General features: G+C 42.1%; 1 protein-coding gene across 3 annotated transcripts in view; it reads left to right on the forward strand.

The window, feature by feature from the left end:
• LOC311135421 (rho family-interacting cell polarization regulator 1-like) overlaps positions 1 to 20,975 on the forward strand; it is a 136,610-nt gene that overhangs the window by 102,756 nt on the left and 12,879 nt on the right. For all 3 annotated transcript variants that reach the window (XM_084169364.1, XM_084169363.1, XM_084169365.1), the window contains exons 10-15: positions 1,361 to 1,486; positions 3,533 to 3,681; positions 3,831 to 3,960; positions 8,441 to 9,397; positions 11,526 to 11,662; positions 19,883 to 20,051. In XM_084169364.1, coding sequence (XP_084025490.1) covers positions 1,361 to 1,486; positions 3,533 to 3,681; positions 3,831 to 3,960; positions 8,441 to 9,397; positions 11,526 to 11,662; positions 19,883 to 20,051 — 1,668 coding nt within the window. The remainder of the gene's footprint in view (positions 1 to 1,360; positions 1,487 to 3,532; positions 3,682 to 3,830; positions 3,961 to 8,440; positions 9,398 to 11,525; positions 11,663 to 19,882; positions 20,052 to 20,975) is intronic.

The raw sequence follows: 20,975 nt of genomic DNA on the forward strand, positions 1-20,975 counted from the left end.
TATCTAACTGGGGTAGCTAGCGAACATAATGTCACAAAGCAAGATGCCAGTTAACTTTCATTCTGAAATAACCTCATATTTCCGAGTTAGTCAGATATTGAGAAATTGGCATTGGAGCTAACTAGCTAGCAAGCTAACAGCTAGCTAGCTGCTTATCAAAGGTAATAATAAATAATAATAATATGCCATTTAGCAGACACTTTTATCCAAAGCGACTTACAGTCATGCGTGCATAAATTTTTTTTTTTTGTGTATGGGTGGTCCCGGGGATCGAACCCACTACCTTAGCGTTACAAGCGCCGTGCTCTACCAGCTGAGCTACAGAGGACCACAGGTAGAGATAACTGGTTAATTTGACCTAAAAATCTACCAAACAATTTCTTAATGTTTCTCAACATTTCTGTAGCTGGCTAATTAATTTGATCATGCTTTGTGATACACTCGGTTTTATTATGTTTTAGTCCACACAACATGGGGGAGAAACAAAATCAGCCAGGCTTTTTTGACGTACCAGATCCGCGATGAGAAGCTTCTAGCTAGTGTATCCCTCTGTCCTTCTCCTTTTGTTGGATATAGTTGTCCGGTTTATCAGATCCCAGGCTCCCATGACTTTTATGATTATTTATTTACAAGTTAATTACAATTTGCTTTAGTGACATCTGTACCTGATAGAGCAGATTTAGTCTCACGTGTGGAAGTAAGCCGTCTGGCACGAGAGACTCATTGGGAGGTAGACTAGAGCAGACCCAGAGGTTCTGACTGAACGGATGCAAATTTGAGCGCCCCAGGACGGTCCATTTACTTTGTGCTCTTATAATTCATGCGGGGCAGTAAGTAACTGAACAGCTAGTTTTTAACAATATATTTTTGAAACAGGTAAATGTATACATTTCTGCACTTTTATGAGCAGTTATAAAAATACTAACTTTTGTTTGTTGTTGACCAATCACAAGTGGGGTGCCGCCCCTAGTGGGCGGGCCACCGCTGTATGCTACAGTAGCATGGCCTCTCAGCTGGGCTGTCTGGGGGGATTAGCAGACTGCAGGAGGAGGAGGGTAATTGGAAAAGGAAAGGCGTTAATGTGTCAGCACTGCCTCTGTCTGTTTAACATGCATAGATTTAGTGATGATTGACAGCATAATCGATGGAGTGAGTCAGTGGAGCGCTGCGTTCCCTCCCTGGGAGAAGGCAACTATAAACAGAACCTCTAGAGTTTAGCTCAGCTTCAGCACAAACACATGACTCAGCGATGACTTGAGAATAGGGAAATGTGTGAAGACCAAAATGTGACAGTGTCTGGCCCATTGTGTATCTGTCTGCTATGCCATCTTGAACCTAAACCTGACCCCTGACCTTTTAGATCTTTATGAAGTATGGGCGGCAGCGCTGGAAGCTGAAGGGAAGGATTGAGATCAACGGCAAGCAGGTGTGGGACAGCGAGGACATGGTCTTCCTGCCTCTCATCACAGAGTTCCTATCATTAAAGGTACGAAGCAGCAAATCCTGGCCTAAAACACACACGCGTGCGCATGCAAGCACACACATGCGCACACACATGCGCGCATATAGGCACATGCAGGCACACACAGACTGTCTGTCACTCTCACTCACATTCACAGAGTCACATCTGTGTGTGAAGCGAAGACTCTGAGGTAATGGACATAACAGCTCAGTGAGAGGAGAGCAGCTGGATATCAACTAGTTTTTCTCCCTGAATGATTCCATTACTTTGCCCAATGTCACAGATCGGAAAGTTAAACTGAGGGTATGTGCTAATATGCATCTACTGGTATAGTGTGGCCATCTTTGAATGCATCAGCGTTATTTTCTGAAACTCTTTAGGGACTATTGTGATGAGTCCAAAGACCAAATATGGAGTGAATCTGACTTTTAGTCTATGAGAATAATATTTTATTATTATTATTATTATTATTATTATTGTTTTACGCATTAGCGTTACATAGTCAAAAAAGTGAATTGTTAATAGTTTCCTTATTTTGTCAATGCCAAACTTAACATTGTTCATCAAGGTAATGTCTTTGATGACCCTAAAAAGTTTCAAGTTAGGCCATTGTGAAGTAGATTTACAAAGGATTTAAATGAACACGTAAAATCCTCAGCCATCTCTTAACCAATCCCTTGGCTTTTCTCAAACTAAGTTAAGAGATGTGCCATGGGCCTACTAACTACTAACTCATTTGGTGTTATTTGGATTTCATTATTGGGTTCATGAGAATACGTTTTCAAAGGTTTTCCCAAATTTCCAAGATGGGGGCAAATTTGTTCAGCATGAGGAAAGACACCTACATACAACGTTTCAAATCCCTGGGTCAAATGGGGAAGCGGATATGAGGATTTAAGTGAGACTGCTTATAACAGTGCCACCTATACGCCAATCGGCACCAGCCTCTAGTTTCTGTGTGTCAAATTAGAAAAAAAGTTACCAATCTCTGCTTGAGTTATTTGGCCAAGTCAAGGAACATTTAAAATAATAAGAATTCAGACAATACAATAGGTTTCACCCCTAACTAAATAAAAACACAACTATAATAACGAGAGGGAGAGAGAAATAATTTACAATGGAGAATGTGAAATATCTGTGATTTTGTATAAGTCTAATTTTAATAGCCAATAGCTAGGTTTCCATCCAATTGGCGACAGATTTGCATACGAATATTCTAAAATCTGGATTTTCCCAGCAGAGATGTGTTTCCATCAAATTGACTTGTTGCGAATAAAAAGCTGTGCGTGGTGATGTAGTGCACATAAAACTCACTTTTGCGGTTAAATTCCAATGTGCCCAAAAAAAAAAATGCAAGTAAATGGGTTTCCATCGCATTTTCAACTCTACCGATTGTTTTGTCACAAAAAATGTTTAAATAGCGAATGTGCCCACTCTGGTCTTTGCATGTGTGCTCTAGCCAACAGCTAGCAGATACAGTCTGGGTAGGCTACATTATCAGATTCCTATTATGGACAAAAATTTGGGATCATTTTTATTTATCGAACAGCAGCCAAGCATCGATCATCATGTCACCAGAATAAGGCCCTTGATATTTATTGGAAAGCAGCATCAAGCTCATCACCGTGCACTTTCACCAAACTGTGAAGTTCATAACTTATTTCATCTGTAGCCTAATAAACTGCATGCTTCCCCGAGTCATAGTGGGAAGACCACACAACATCATCCCGTGACTCCCAAGTTTACTTCGATATGATGGTTATCATATCAATCTTTGCACATAAAGGCATTTTCACCACCATTTCTCACATAATTAATTTTACTGACACAAAAAGATCCAACCTTGTCTAGCATGTTTTGTTTTGTCAACATTAGGGAAGTTTACAGACAAATGTACTGTTCCATCAGGCCTGTCGTGACATGTTCTATCCGACATGTACTTTACTCGCATAAAAAAGTTGGATGAAACCTGGTTAATGCTTATCAAAAGCAGCTATTGTTGTGGGGTTTGGAGAGATTTAGATCAATCAAAATCAGTGATTCGGTTATGGTCTTACTCTGGTTTCCTAGGTGACAGAGCTGAAGAGCCTGGCCAATCACGTGGTGGTGGGGAATGTGTCGTGTGAGACCAAGGACCTGTTTGCTGCTCTACCCCAGACAGTGGCCGTGGACATCAATGACCTGGGGACCATCAAACTGAGTTTGGAGGTCACCTGGAAGTGAGTGGCCCAACGTGGCTTCTGCTTTGAAGTGGAGACCAAATCAGTGGGATATAGAGGGTGTATAGAGAGAGGAACTGTGTGTGTGTGCATATATTTGTGTGTGGGTCTAGTATTAAGTTTATGTGCCCTTTTTATTACTCTGTCAGCCCCTTCGACAAGGATGACCAAGCCTCGACCACAAGCACGGTCAACAAACCCCCCACGGTGAACAAACGCTTCTCCACCTACAACCAGAGTCCTCCTGATACCCCCTCCCTACGGGAACAGGCCTTCTATGTGAGTACCCTAAACCTCTAACTCTGTCCCGTAATCAGTGTCCTCTTTCGTAATATGGCCCATAATCCACAGAATAATTAACTGTAATCTGGGTTCTAAAGTGGGAGCAATTTGGTCGCATATGCAACAAAATATTTTGCTGTGTGACCTGGAGTTTTATTTTGTGAGCACCAGTGCGACTAAAAAAAAATCCAAAAAGCAATAATAATGCATAACAATATTTAGCCACAACACTTTTCTCTACACTGCTCCAACAAGAAAGGCTGCCTCCCGCTGCTGCTTGCTTCCAGTTCCCGGGCCACACACACGAAGCCCTGCCCCCTGTCACTCAAGCAGGCAGCATACAGTAACTCCATGCTGTTTATTCTCTCTCTCTCTCAATTCATGCACACAACATATTCTTCCAAAACAAGAATGAGCCACAGAGTTTCCAAAGCCGGAGGCGCAACATTCTGAGACTTCCGGGAACGCTTGCGAAACAGACCAAGCAGACCAGGCCGGGGTTTGGAGTTTGAGAAGTCAATGAGAAAAGTGAAATATTCTTCCTTGGTTGATAGTTTTCTCGAGCCAATGTCTTAAGTAGTTGAACATTTTATTACTCCAACCTCGTGAAAGTGACAAACTGACACATTTTCATTTTAGCCAAAAACAACTTTATATCGATTTGACGGCCTGCACATGCACAGTTCGGCGCGAGACAACCGTTAGACACGATTTGACGTGTTTCTGTGCATTAGTATAGCTAGCCAACATCGCCATGACATCGCTGCAAGTGTGATCGGGGATTTCTATTGGAGAAGCAGATTCTGCCCATCTTCATACTGTACTTCTTTGACGAGGCTGCTTTCCACATTGGTTCTAAATATGAATCCATGTTTTCTCTATTATACTATCAGTTTGTGGAACTTGCTCTCTGCAAAACGTGAGTTAGTTAGTCTAAGGACGCTGGCATGTACCTAAAATAATGCTAATGTTAATAGCGAACTAGCTAGCTGGCTAGCTATGCACTAGCTAAGGCAAAATAAATGTTAGCTCTAATACAGGTTGCTACCAGTGGTGGTGTAGATCAGCATATTGTTTGTGCAACGGCATGTTCTGAATCAGGTAGCCTATTCTAAAATCTTTGTCTATGCAACATCTATTCAACTGTGATTAGAGTCCCCTGGGAAACACTGACCAACACTACCCTGTCATAACTACTACTACTTGTTGTCATGCCAAACAACACCAACCATATAATTAGAATAATCATTCTATTTCTATGATTGCAACAGTTTGCCCAAGTGTTTTGATCTACAGGTATATCGCAAGTGAAATTGCAATATTTGGTTGAAAAATCACAATTAGATGTTTTGCCCATATCGTGCAGCCCTACTAACAACCTGGTAACTTTAACAGTACAGTGCCTTCAGAAAGTATGCATACCCCTTGACATACTCCACATTTTGTTGTGCCTGAATTCAAAATGGGTTAAATATTTTTTTTCTCATCCATCTACACACAATACCCCATAATGACAAAGTGAAAACATGTTTGTAGAAATGCTTGCAAATGTATTGAAAATGAAATACAGAATTAGCTAATTTACATAAGTATTCACGCCCCTGAATCAATACATGTTAGAATCACCTTTGGTAGCGATTGCAGTTGTGAGTCTTTCTGGGTAAGTCCCTAAGAGCTTTGCACACCTGGATTGTACAATATTTGCCCATTTATTATTTTGTCAAATTGGTTGTTGTTCATTGCTAGACAACCATTTTCAAGTCCTGCCATAGATTTTCAAGCAGATTTAAGTCAAAACTGTTACTCGGCCACTCAGGAACATTCACTGTCTTCTTGGTAAGCAACTTTAGAGTAGATTTGGCCTTGTGTTTTAGGTTATTGTCCTGCTGAAAGGTGCATTTGTTTCCCAGTATCTGGTGGAAAGCAGACTGAACCTGGTTTTCCTCTAGTATTTTGCCTGTGCCTAGCTCCATTCCATGTATTATTTATCCTGATAAACTCCCCAGTCCTTAACGATTACAAGCATACCCAAAACATGATGCAGCCACCACTGTGTTTGAAAATATGGAGAGTGGTACTCAGTAATGTGTTGGATTGGATTTTCCCCAAACATAACACTTTGTATTCAGGACAAAAACTTAATTGCTTTGCCACATGTTTTTGGAGTATTACTTTAGTGCCTTGTTGCAAACAGGATATATGTTTTGGAATATTTTTATTCTGTACAGGCTTCCTTCTTTTCACTCTTTTAATTAGGTTAGTATTGTGGAGTAACTACAATGTTGTTGATCCATCCTCAGTTTTCTCCTATCGCAGCCATTAAACTCTGTAACTGTTTTAAAGTTACCATTGGCTTCATCGTGAAATCCCTGAGCGGTTTCCTTCCTCTCCGGCAACTGAGTTAGGAAGGACGCCTGTATCTTTGTAGTGACTGGGTGTATTGATGCACCACCCAAAGTGTAATTAATAACTTCCCCATGCTCAAAGGGATATTCAATGTCTGTTTTTTTTTACCCATTTACCAATAGGTACCCTTCTTTGCGAGGCATTTGAAAACCTTTCTGGTCTTTGTGGTTGAATCTGTGTTTGAAATTCCCTACTCGACTGTGGGACCATACAGATAATTGTATGTGTGGGGTACAGAGATAAGGTAGTCATAAAAAAATTATGTTAAACACTATTAATACACACAGAGTGATGAGTCCATGCAACTTATTATGTGACTTGTTAAGCAAATGTTTACTCCTGAACTTATTTAGGCTTGCCATAACAAAGGGGTTGTATACTTATTGACTCAAGACATTTCAGCTTTTCATTTGTTATTAATTTGTAAAAATGCATAATTACACGGATATTGTGTGTAGGCCAGTGACCAAAAATCTCAATTTAATCAATTTTAAATTCAGGCTGTAACACAACAAAATGTGGAAAAAGACAAGGGGCACTGTTTATGCAAACATTTGGTGGCACAGAAATAAAGGAAAGGTGATATCTTCTTCAAGAGATATGCTTCAAAAGTAAGTAGGTTTGATATATCTCAATCAATTTTAAAAATACTTTTTCTGGTGCTCCTAAACTTTGTGGTGCTACTAATTTAGAAAAGTTAGGAGCACCAGTGCTACCAATGATTTTTTATTTATTTAGAGCCCTGGCTGTAATAGAGAAATGGTTCTAGAATGAATCTGAATGATAGCCCAATCCAGGACATGTTCTGTTCTCTGTAACACAGCATGTTTTCTGTCAGCAGGCTGTTGCTGTGCTGTTAACATGCAGCAGTCGAACAGAGGAGTTTTTTTTTTTTTTTTTTACACGTCCGCTGGGTTACAAAGCTAACAGGATGTATTGGTCTGTTTTGTCAGTGGGCAAGCTAAATACTTCCAGCACCTATTTGTCTTCCTTCAGTGACTTGATTGAGTTAGAAGAAAGAGCTGCCACGTTGCAGTGCAGTGGAGTGTTTAGTCTAGCTGTGATGTGTAGTAGAGGTGGCCCACTAGTGGACCTTTCTCACGGTCCTCTCCTACTTTACCTGGTGGTGTGAAGACTGCTCCGAGGAGCCTGTCGAGGAGCATGATGCCCCCCAAACAGCGCTGGTCCCTGCTGGATGTGTTTCGTGACACACTGGCTGAGAGACTGTCTCAGAGCTGTTCCTGCAGCGACGTCTCCTCAGTCCACCTGGCCTCTGCTAACATGCAGACTGACGTAAGTGCTGCTAGCCACTACAGAGAAAACCCACTAGATCCCCTCTAGTCTCTAGTTAGCCCCGTGTAGCTCAGTTGGTAGAGCATGGTGCTTGCAACGCCAGGGTTGTGGGTTCGATTCCCACGGGGGGCCAGTATGAAAATGTATGCGCTCACTAACTGTAAGTCGCTCTGAATAAGAGCGTCTGCTAAATGACTAAAAGGTAGTTACATTTGTGGTAGAGCATGGTAGTAGAACCTCCGTAGAAGAACTCTAGTAGAGATCTTTACAGATTGTTGTGCTGTCATGTAGATCCTCTGTAATATTGGCCACTGTAGAATCTGTGTTCATAGTCAGCTGTTGTGTCCCTTCTATTTGGATCTTAAAAGAGTCTTTAGTAGTCTTCGCTGCTACTCTCCATATGAAGCCTGTATTTGTTGTTATTGTTCCAGAGAGGTAAGCCTGGATGCCCAGTGAAGCAGAGGCCTGATAAATGAGAAGTTAATTAAAGGGAGCAGGGAGTCTGTTTGCTTTCTTGGCCAGAGGCCAGGCTGCTCTGCTCTGGTTTATAATTGAGGCCTGGCTGGCATGGGCTCACAGGGGCCCTCGGCTCTCTTTCTCTCTGTCTGACTCTCAATTATCATACTGTATGTTAGCTGGATAAGTCCCATCTTCAAAATGTGATGGTTTAGTCTCCATTTGACTTTGTCATTCTTGTGCTCTTCCTCCCTCCCTCTTTCTCTTTCTCTCTCTCTCGCGCTCTCTCTCTTTCTCTCTCTCTCTATCTCACTCTCTCTAGAACATGCTGAGGAGGCAGGAAGAGATGGAGAATGGCACAGCCTGGTCTAACTCCTCTGAGTCATCAGATGACTCATCCAGCCCTCAACTCTCCCTGGGGCTGCGTCACTCCAACAAGAACCTGGTCCAGCCAGAGGTCAAGGCAGCCACACCCTCCATTGAAATCTCCTTTGCCCTCCGAGACACTGCCACCTCCACCCCTACCCGCTCAGCCAAACCGGAGGATGTGCAGGAGGAGACGCAGAAGGAGGAGTCAGACACTGGAGCAGCGGGGAAACAGGCGGTGCCTAACGGTCACGCCCGCTACTCACGCTCACTCAGCCATATCAGTGAGAACAGTGCCGATGGTGTACTGACGGACAGGTCAACCAGCGAATTTGTGGAGCCCTCTGAGGTCACCTCCCTGCAGTCTGGGATCTCTATAAATGATATTGAGATGGGGATGCCTGCCAGGGCAGAGTCTGCCCTTATTCCAGGAGAGACTGTGGTGGTCAGGGACACCTCTAAGCTACCTGCCCCAGCTACTGTGACCATGGAGGAGAGCAGGCCGGAGAGCAGGTATTCTGCAGTGTCTATAGAGTCGGACACTGGGTTAGAGGTTGTTTCAGGGGCTGTTTCAGAAGTACAGCCAGAACTCCAGAGCTCTGCACCCACTAGGACTGATGCTATGTCTCAGCAAGGTGCCTCTCTGAATCCCAGGCCAGACTCACAAGCACGGACCCAGAGCACAGAGGGCATATCATACAGTGTCCACAGGGCAGTGGTGGTGGAGGAGGCCAAGACGCCTGGGGCTGTAGTAGAGCCCAGGCCAACAGAGGGTGAGAAGCAGCAGGCTGTGGACAGTGGAGTTGAGGAAGCCCTGAGTGCAGTCATCTCCTCTCTGGATGACTACAGGGGACAGTTTCCTGAGTTACAGGTCCTGGAGCAGGAGTTACAACTACTGGAGGAGACATTAACAGTGAGTTACAGCTGTGTGTGTGTGTGTGTGTGTGTGTGTGTGTGTGTGTGTGTGTGTGTGTGTGTGTGTGTGTTGCACCTCACAATGGAAATGGCCACTTCATAAGAGTGAGGGGGGCATTAGTGGGGGCTGAGTAGATTTCAGCATCCCAGAATACCACAGTTCCCTGTGGGACTGCGATCAGGGTGCGGAACTTCCTGCCCCTCAGCTCAGTCTGAATATTTCCATCCCACAATGCTGCAGCAGGAGATGTGTGTACTGTCGCTGGGCGGCCGTCTGCCTGCTACACGTACGCACACCCAGCCCCTTCCCAGCTGAGACACAGATACACATCAGAGCTCGCTCTGAGCCAAACCCACTGACAAGGCGATAGGAAACAGAAAGATTATGCTTTTCTATTATTCTTCATTTCATCATGTCATAATTTTAGGACACACTGTTTTATTCCCAGACACTTTCCTCAGATTATCCATTTCCAAATAGGGGGTGTATTCTCACAATCAGGACTTACAGTGCCTTCAGAACGTATTCATACCCCTTGACTTATTCCACATTTTGATGTGTTACAACCTGAATTAAAAATGGATTAAATATGTTTTTTTTCTCACCCATCTACTCACAATACCTCAAAATGACAGTGAAAACATGTTTTTAGATAATTTGTGCAACGTTATTGAGAAATAAATACAGAAATATCTTATTTATATTAGTATTCAAACCCATTTTCAATGACACTCCAAATTCAGCTCAGGTGCATCCAATTTCCTTTTGATCATCCTTGAGATGTCACTAAAATGGAGTCCACCTGTGGCCAATTCAGTTGTTTGGACATGATTTAGAAAGAAACACACCTGTCTATATAAGGTCCCACAGTTGACAGTGCATGTCAGAGCAGAAACTATACCATGAAGGCCAAGGAACTGTCCGTAGATATCCGAGATAGAATTGTGATGAGGCATATATCTGGGGAATGGTATAAAACAATTTCTAGAGTGTTGAACGTTTCCAAGAGCACAGTGGTCTCCATCATTTGGAAATGGAAAAAATATGGAAATACCCAGACTGCCTAGAGCTGGCCATCCGACCAAACTGAGCAACCGGGCAAGAAGGACCTTGGTCTGGGAGGTGACCAAGAACTCAGTGACCACTCTGACAGAACTACAGAGTACCTTGGCTGAGATGGGAGAACCTACCAGAAGGACAACAGTCTCCACAGCGCTTCACCAATCTGGGCTTTAGTGGCCAGACGGATGCCACGCCTGAGAAAAATGCACATGAAGGCACGCCTGGAGTTTGCAAAAAGACACGTGAAAGACAGAGCATAAGGCAAAGGTTTCTGTGGTCTGATGAGACCAACATTTTACTCTTTGGCCTGAATGCAAAGCGCTATTTCTGGAGAAAACCAGGCACAGCTCATCACCCATCTAACACCATCCCTACGTGAAGCATGGTGGTGGCAGGATCATGCTATGGGGATGCTTTTCAGCGGCAGGGACTGGGAGACTAGTAAGGATAGAGGGAACAATTAATGGAGCCAAGTTCAGGCAAATCCTTGTTGAGAACCTTTCAGAGTGCAAACGACCTTGGACTGGGGCAAAGATCTACGTTCCAACAGGACAATGACCCCAAGCATACAGCATACAATGCTGGAATGGCTTCAGAAAAAGAATGTGAAAGTCCTTGAGTGGGCTAGCCAAAGCCCAGATTTGAACCCCATTGAACATTTATGGAAAGACTTGAAGATTGCTGTTCACCACAGCTCCACATCTAACTTAACAGAGCTTGAGAACATCTGCAAGGAAGAATGGGAGAAAATCCCCAAATCCAGATGTGCAAAACTGATAGACATACCAAAGACGACTCAAACTGTACTCAAAGCTGTAATCGCTGCCAAAGGTGCTTCTACAAAGTATTGACTCAGCGGTATCAATACTTATGTAAATTAGATTTCTGTATTTCATTTTCAATAAATGTGCAACACAGCAAAATGTGGTATAAGTCAAGGGGTATGAATACTTTCTTAAGGCACTGTATATGGCATTAAAGTGGATTGGTGAAAAATAAAAGGTTTTGTCAGTATGTTTGAGTACATGTGTGCATGTCTCTCTATAACAAGTGTGTTCTAAAGGGCCGCACCTGCAGTCGTTCGTCCAGTGTCCAGAGTCTGACGGTGGAGACGGCCCTGGGCAGCTTTGACTTTCTCAACACCTCAGACCTGGAGGATGAAGAGGAGGAGAACGGGGAGAAGAGGAGTGTGACGGACAGGTCAGGTTCCATAAAATGGCTTCCCTCCCTAAATTCCATCACAGTTATACAGATTACAAGTTTTGTTCGTAAAGGAGATAGTTTTATTTCCCTGTGGTCACTTACTGCCATCTAGTGAAGAGATCCCACAACACAGCTTTAAATATGCTGGATGTGAGTGATGATGAGAGAAGGTCATTGGTATTCTGAATGATAATGCCTTCACCTGGTCTAAATGTGACGTGACATTTTAAAAAACATTTTAGTCATTTTAGCAGACGCTCTTATCCAGAGCGACTTATAGGTGCAATCAGGGTTAAGTGCCTTGCTCAAGGGCACATCGACAGATGTTTCACCTAGTCGACTCAGGGATTAGAACCAGCGACCTTTCGGTTACTGGCACAACGCTCTTAACCACTAAGCTACCTGCCGCTACCTGTAGTGACAAGCCATGGCTCTCTGGGGTACCACTCTTTGGCAACAACTTTCCTGATGTTCTCAGCGTTTCCCCTAGGATTTTATTCAGCAGCAGTGGCAAAGTTAGTGGTGGTGGGGGGGGGGGGGGGGTACTCTCGTGTCCCCTGTCCCCTGTCGTGTCCCCTGTAGCTCAGTTGGTAGAGCATGGCGCTTGCAACGCCAGGGTTGTGGGTTCGTTTCCCACGGGGGGCCAGTATGAAAATGTATGCACTCACAAACTGTAAGTCGCTCTGGATAAGAGCGTCTGCTAAATGACTAAAATGTAAATGTAATGTAAATGTGTCTAAAGGCACTGTCACGACCAAGAGGCCCATTTTGCTATTTAAAGCTATGGGGCAGATTTATTTTGTTGCAGTTTTAAAGCTAGATTCCTGCAATTCTACAAATTTTGTCATAGGGCTGAGAGAAAATGTTTTAAAGCAAATTTCCTGCAATTCTACACATTTGCCATGGATTATGCTGTGTTCTGATGCTATCTGAGTGACTCAAACATTATAACAAAATAAATGGGGGCCCATGACATTTTGGGAATTTTAGATTTTCCCTTTTTTATTTTGGTGTTAGTTCTCAAAGATGATCTCATTTATAAAATATATAGCTCTATTGTCTTTTCTACATACTTTATATCTGGTTTTAGCCATTTAAAGTAACACAAACATCTTACCATCCCGAAAATTAATTTCAACAATAAGTAAATGTATACTGTTTATTTATTTATATTTATTTATTATACTGTGCCTTCAGAAAGTATTTGCACCCCTTGACTTGTTCCATATTTTGTTGTTACAAGGTGGGATTAAAATGATTTAATTGTGTTCTTTTTTTAAATGATCTACACAAAATACTAATGTCAAAGTGGAAAATATCTGTAAAGAAAAAGACAATTAATAAAATAAATATAAAACATATCTTGATTAGATAAGTGTTCAACCCCCTGAGTCAATGCATGTTAGTCACCTTTGGCAGTGATTTACAGCTGTGAGTCTTTCTGGGTAAGTCTCTAACAGATTTCCACACCAGGATTGTACAATACTTGCACATTATTATTTTCAAAAATTCTTCAAGCTCTGTCAAGTTGGTTGTTGGTTGTTGATCATTGCTAGCTAGCAATTTCCAAGTCTTGCCATAGATTTTCAAGTCAAAACTGTAACTAGGCCACTCAGAAACATTCAATGTCATCTTGGTAAACAACTCCAGTGTATATTTTACCTTGTGTTTTAGGTTTTTGTCCTGCTGAAATTTGTCTCCCAGTTTGTGTTGGAAAGCAGACTGATTTTGTCTGTGCTGATTAATATTCCATTTGATTTGTATCCAAAAAAACTCCCTAGTCCTTGCCAATGACAAGCATACCCATAACATGATGCAGCCACCACCATGCTTAAAAATATGAAGAGTGGTACTAGGTAATGTGTTGTGTTGGATTTCCCTCAAATCATAACGCTTTGTATTCTGGACAAAGTTTTTTCTATTTTTATTCTGTACAGGCTTCCTTCTTTTCATTCTGTCATTTAGGTTAGTATTGTGGAGTAACTACAATGTTGTTGATCCAACCTCAGTTTTCTCCTGTCACAGCCATTAAACTCTGTAACTGTTTTTAAAGTCGCCATTGGCCTCATGGTGAAATCCCTGAGTGGTTTCCTACCTCTCCGGCAACTGAGTTAGAAAGGATGCCTGTGTCTTTGTAGTGACTGGGTGTTTTGATATACCATCCAAAGTGTAATTAATAACTTCACCATGCTCAAAGGGATATTCAATGTCTGCTTTTTTTAAAACCATTTACCAATAGGTGCCCTTCTTTGCGAGGCATTTGAAAACCTTTCTGGTCTTTGTGGTTGAATCTGTGTTTGAAATTCACAGCTCGACTGAGGGACCTTACAGATAATTGTGTGGGGTACAGGGATGAAGTAGTAATTCAAAATTCATGTGAAACATGCATATTATTTGGTGACTTGTTAAGCACATTTCTACTCCTGAACTTAGGCTTGCCAAAACACTTATTGTCTCAAGACATTACAGCTTTTCGTTTTTAATTAATTTGTAAACATTTCAAAAAATATAATTCCACGTTGACATTATGGGATATAGTGTGTAGGCCAGTGACACAAAATCTCTATTTAATCCATTTAAAATTCAGGCTGTAACTCAACAAGATGTGGAAAAAGTCAAGGGGTGTGAATACTTTCTGAAGGCACTGTATGTATGTACAGTATGTATGTATGTGTACGTACATACAGTGGGGAGAACAAGTATTTGATACACTGCCGATTTTGCAGATTTTCCTACTTACAAAGCATGTAGAGGTCTGTAATTTTTTATCATAGGTACACTTCAACTGTGAGAGACGGAATCTAAAACAAAAATCCAGAAAATCACATTGTATGATTTTTAAGTAATTAATTTGCATTTTATTGCATGACATAAGTATTTGATCACCTACCAACCAGTAAGAATTCCGGCTCTCACAGACCTGTTAGTTTTTCTTTAAGAAGCCCTCCTGTTCTCCACTCATTACCTGTATTAACTGCACCTGTTTGAACTCGTTACCTGTATAAAAGACACCTGTCCACACACTCAATCAAACGGACTCCAACCTCTCCACAATGGCCAAGACCAGAGAGCTGTGTAAGGACATCAGGGATAAAATTGTAGACCTGCACAAGGCTGGGATGGGCTACAGGACAATAGGCAAGCAGCTTGGTGAGAAGGCAACAACTGTTGGCGCAATTATTAGAAAATTGAAGAAGTTCAAGATGACGGTCAATCACCCTCGGTCTGGGGCTCCATGAAAAATCTCACCTTGTGGGGCATCAATGATCATGAGGAAGTTGAGGGATCAGCCCAGAACTACACGGCAGGACCTGGTCAATGACCTGAAGAGAGCTGGGACCACAGTCTCAAAGAAAACCATTAGTAACACACTACGCCGTCATGGATTAAAATCCTGCAGCACACGCAAGGTCCCCCTGCTCAAGACAGCGCATGTCCAGGCCCGTCTGAAGTTTTATTTTTTTTTATTTTTTTTGTAGTCATTTAGCAGACGCTCTTATCCAGAGCGACTTACAGGAGCAATTAGGGTTAAGTGCCTTGCTCAAGGGCACATCGACAGATTTTTCACCTAGTCGTTGCCAATGACCATCTGGATGATCCAGAGGAGGAATGGGAGAAGCTCATGTGGTCTGATGAGACAAAAATAGAGCTTTTTGGTCTAAACTCCACTCGCAGTGTTTGGAGGAAGAAGAAGGATGAGTACAACCCCAAGAACACCATCCCAACCGTGAAGCATGAAGGTGGAAACATCATTCTTTGGGGATGCTTTTCTGCAAAGGGGACAGGACGACTGCACCGTATTGAGGGGAGGATGGATGGGGCCATGTATCGCGAGATCTTGGCCAACAACCTCCTTCCCTCAGTAAGAGCATTGAAGATGGGTCGTGGCTGGGTCTTCCAGCATGACAACGACCCGAAACACACAGCCAGGGCAACTAAGGCATGGCTCTGTAAGAAGCAGCTCAAGGTCCTGGAGTGGCCTAGCCAGTCTCCAGACCTGAACCCAATAGAAAATCTTTGGAGGGAGCTGAAAGTCCGTATTGCCCAGCAACAGCCCCGAAACCTGAAGGATCTGGAGAAGGTCTGTATAGAGGAGTGGGCCAAAATCCCTGCTGCAGTGTGTGCAAACCTGGTCAAGACCTACAGGAAACGTATGATCTCTGTAATTGCAAACAAATGTTTCTGTACCAAATATTAAGTTCTGCTTTTCTGATGTATCAAATACTTATGTCATGCAATAAAATGCTAATTAATTACTTAAAAATTATACAATGTGATTTTCTGGATTTCTGTTTTAGATTCCGTCTCTCACAGTTGAAGTGTACCTATGATAAAAATTACAGACCTCTACATGCTTTGTAAGTAGGAAAACCTGCAAAATCAGCAGTGTATCAAATACTTGTTTTCCCCACTGTACATACTGAGCAAAAATATAAACCCAACATGTAAAGTTTCATGAGCTGAAATAAAAGATCACAAAAATTTTCCATATGCACAAATAGCTTATTTCTCTCAAATGTTGTGCATAAATTTGTTTAAATCCCTGTTAGTGAGCATTCGTCCTTTGCCAAGATAATCCATCCACCTGATAGGTGTGGCATATCAACAAGCTGATTAAACAGCATGATCATTACACAGGTGCACCTTGTGCTGAGGACAATAAAAGGCCACTCTAAGATGTGCGTTCTGTCACACAACACAATGCCGCAGATGTCTCAAGTTTTAAGGTTTGCGTGCAATTGGCATGCTAACTGCAGGAATGTTATTTATTTATCATATTTTTTGGAGTGGCGGCAACGAATTAGCAGTGGTGGCTAAATAAATATAAGGGAAAACTGGTGCTCATATGGAAGAGGAAGCGAGACATCCCACTCATTTTTTTCTGGTTCAATGAAAGCCATGGCAAGCGGTACTGTAGCGTTAATTGAAATGCATTCCTGGTGAGATAGTCACCTGGAATGCATTTCAATTAACAGGTGTGTCTTCTTAAAAGTTAATTTGTGGAATTTCTTTCCTTCTTAATGCGTTTGAGACAATCAGTTGTGTTGTGACAATATAGGGGAGGTATACAGAAGATAGCCCTATTTGGTAAAAGACCAAGTCCATATTATGGCAAGAACAGCTCAAATAAGCAAAGAGAAACGACAGTCCATCATTACTTTAACACATGAAGGTCAGTCAATACGGAACATTTCAAGAACTTTTAACGTTTCTTCAAGTGCAGTCGCAAAATCCATCAAGCGCTATGATGAAACTGGCTCTCATGAGGACCGCCACAGGAATGGAAGACCCAGAGTTACCTCTGATGCAGAGGATAAGTTCATTAAAGTTACCAGCCTCAGAAATTGCAGCCCAAATAAATGCTTAATGGAGTTCAAGTAACAGACACATCACAACATCAACTGTTCAGAGGAGACTGTGTGAATCATGCCTTCATGGTCGAATTGCTGCAAAGAAACCACTACTAAAGGACACCAATAAAAGAAGAGACTTGCTAGGGCCAAGAAACACGAGCAATAGACATTAGACCGGTGGAAATGTGTCCTTTGATCTGAAGTCCCAATATGAGATTTTTGGTTCCAACCGCTGTGGCTTTGTGAGACACGGTGTCTCCGCGGATGATCTCTGCATGTGTATTTCCCACCGTAAAGCATGGAGGAGGAGGTGTTATGGTGTGGGGGTGCTTTGCGGGTGACACTGTCTGTGATTTATTTAGATTTCAAGGCACACTTAACCAGCATGGCTACCACAGCATTCTGCAGTGATACGCCATCCCATCTGGTTTAGGCTTAGTGGGACTATCATTTGTTTTTCAACAGGACAATGACCCAACACACCTCCAGGCTGTGTAAGGGCTATTTTACCAAGAAGGAGAGTGATGGAGTGCTGCATCAGATGACCTGGCCTCCACAATCCCCCGACCTCAACCCAATTGAGATGGTTTGGGATGAGTCGGACCGCAGAGTGAAGGAAAAGCAGCCAACAAGTGCTCAGCATATGTGGAAACTCCTTCAAGACTGTTGGAATAGCATTCCAGGTGAAGCTGGTTGAGAGAATGCCAAGCGTCTGCAAAGCTGTCATCAAGGCAAAGGGTGGCTATTTGAAGAACCTTAAATATATATTATATATTTTGATTTGTTTAACACTTTTTTGGTTACTACATGATTCCATATGTGTTATTTCATAGTTTTGATGTCTTCACCACTATTCTACAATGTAGAAAATAGTAAAAATAAAGAAAAACCTTGGAATGAGGCGGTGTCCAAACCTTTGACTGGTACTGTATGTATGTATGTATGTACAGTTGAAGTCGGAGGTTTACATACACCTTAGCCAAATACATTTAAACTCAGTTTTTCACAATTCCTGACATTTAATCCTAGTAAAAATTCCCTGTCTTCGGGTCAGTTAGGATCACCACTTTATTTTAAGAATGTGAAATGTCAGAATAATAGTAGAGAATTATTTATTTCAGCTTTTATTACTTTCATCACATTCCAGGTGGGTCAGAAGTTTACATACACTCAATTAGTATTTGGTAGCATTGCCTTTAAATTGTTTAACTTGGTTCAAACGTTTCGGGTAGCCTTCCACAAGCTTCCCACAATAAGTTGGGTGAATTTTGGCCCATTCCTCCTGATAGAGCTTGTGTAACTGAGTCAGGTTTGTAGGCCTCCTTGCTCGCACACACTTTTTCAGTTCTGCCCACAAATGTTCTATAGGATTGACGTCAGGGCTTTGTGATGGCCACTCCAATACCTTGACTTTGTTGTCCTTGAGCCATTTTGCCACAACTTTGGAAGTATGCTTGGGGTCATTGTCCATTTGGAAGACCCATTTGCGACCAAGCTTTAACTTCCTGACTGATGTCTTGAGATGTTGCTTCAATATATCCACATCATTTTCCTTCCTCATGATGCCATCTATTTTGTGAAGTGCACCAGTCCCTCCTGCAGCAAAGCACCCCCATAGCATGATGCTGCCACCCCCATGCTTCACGGTTGGGATGGTGTTCTTCAGCTTGCAAGCGTTCCCCTTTTTCCTCCAAACATAACGATGGTCATTATGGCCAAACAGTTCTATTTTTGTTAATTAGACCAGAAGACATTTCTCCAAAAAGTACGATCTTTGTCCCCATGTGCAGTTGCAAACCGTAGTCTGGCTTTTTTATGGCGGTTTTGGAGCAGTAGCTTCTTCCTTGCTGAGCGGCCTTTCAGGTTATGTCGATATAGGACTCGTTTTACTGTGGATATAGATACTTTTGTACCTGTTTCCTCCAGCATCTTCACAAGGTCTTTTACTGTTGTTCTGGGATTGATATGCACTTTTCGCACCAAAGTACGTTAATCTCTAGGAGACAGAACTCGTCTCCTTCCTGAGCGGTATGACGGCTGCATGGTCCCATGGTGTTTATACTTGGGTACTATTTTTTGTACAGATGAACGTGGTACCTTCAGGCGTTTGGAAATTGCTCCTAAGGATGAACCAGACTTGTGGAGCTCTACAATTTTTCTTCTGAGGGCTGATTTCTTTTGATTTTCCCATGATGTCAAGCAAAGAGGCACTGAGTTTGAAGGTATTTGCCTACCCGGCACGTAGGGCAGCTGAATCGAGTACACCTACCACCAACAGCGCAAGATTAATAAAAAAATTAGGAACGCAAGGCTTTATCATTGGGTGTTTTACATAAATGTTTTTTGATCGACTAGGAATGCCTTGGACCGGTTGGTGACCACTGATCTATGCATACTCACTTTACCCCTACCTACATGTACATATTACCTCAACTACCTTGACTAACCTTTACCCCTGCACATTGACCCTGTACCAGTACCCCTTGTACAGTATATAGCCTTGTTATTCTTATTTTATTTAGTTACTATTTTTATTTTATTTTATTTAGCAAATTTGTCTTACTTTATTTTTAACTACATTGTTGGTTAAGGACTTGTAAGTAAGCATTTCACAGTAAGGTCTACTACACCTGTTGTATTCGGCACATGTGACAAATACAATTTGATTTGATTTGAAGTCAATGAACTAAGTAGACTAGACCCAGCTGCTATTGCATTTGGTGTTTATGGGAGACACACCCAGTTAAGTAGACCGGAAGTTACCTTTTTTTTCAATGGTAAATGGCCTGAGTGAGCTATCTTCATTTTTTCCACCCTCTTTGCTCATACTGTACCTGTACTCCTGTGTGGATGTTGTGTTTAGTGAGCGCCACAGTGCCCCCTGCAGGCCGTCAGAGGAGAGTGCAGAGGGAGATGAAGATCGTGAGAAGAGATGCTGGGAGTTCCCCTCCTCTGGACCTGTGAGCACTGGCTGCCAGGCTCTAGACCACGCCCTACTGGTTCATCTGAAGAATTGCAGCGCCCAACTTCTGGTGAGGTTCATGATTTACTCCATCATGATTTACTCCATATATGAGTAACAAAACACTATTCCCACCACTGCAAAACACACCATGGTCTCACTGGGCACACTACGGCATTTCAACGTGGATAATTGGGTAATATTTGGTGGAGACGTTGATCAATGACATTACAACTTACAGTATATTCACCCACTCAAAAAGACAGCCAAAGGTTAGTTGAATTTCCAATGTGTTATCACTATGCTTTCAACCATCTAAAAGCACAACAAAATGTATATGGATGTTTTTTCAGATTTGATTTAGTTGTCACTCAAATGTCTATCACTGGCTTTCAACCATTTTAAAAGCACAGCAAAGTTCAAATGGGAATACAATGTCAGATATTTTGTTTATTTATACAACAGACTAATGTGATCACTGTGCTTCATCTAATAGCACAACCAAATGACCTGGCTGGGCCCAGTTTCCCGATAGCGATGGAATTTAAAGGCTTACGAGTGTTTTAACAATGCATTGCTCCTACAACGGCCGAAGATGTAACATGTTTCCCAAAACACAACGCAGAGACAATGCTCACTATGTGCGCCGTTGAGGCATGCATGTGTTGATACTGGTAGGATCGAAAAGAAAAGCAGCGCTGCTCTTGGATCAGCTTTCCATTGAAACGTTACCTTAACATTCAAATTATTCCACAATACTGACAACGGATCAACTTCTAGAGATATATTATCACCTATGGCTGCAAATATTGAGGCGCACATCATTGCGCCCATTACACATAAAATATATTGAGTAACAAATTACAGACCGTAGCCAATATGATTTGAAATATATAGACATGTAGCTTATAGGCCTACTGCATTTAACTTTTAAAGTAGTCCTCTCGGTTTTCATTTGAAGCATAATTTTATCCTCTGTAACAATTGCAAAAAC

The sequence above is a fragment of the Coregonus lavaretus genome (genome assembly GCF_964263955.1).
Source record: "Coregonus lavaretus genome assembly, chromosome: 9".
Taxonomy (NCBI): domain Eukaryota; kingdom Metazoa; phylum Chordata; class Actinopteri; order Salmoniformes; family Salmonidae; genus Coregonus; species Coregonus lavaretus.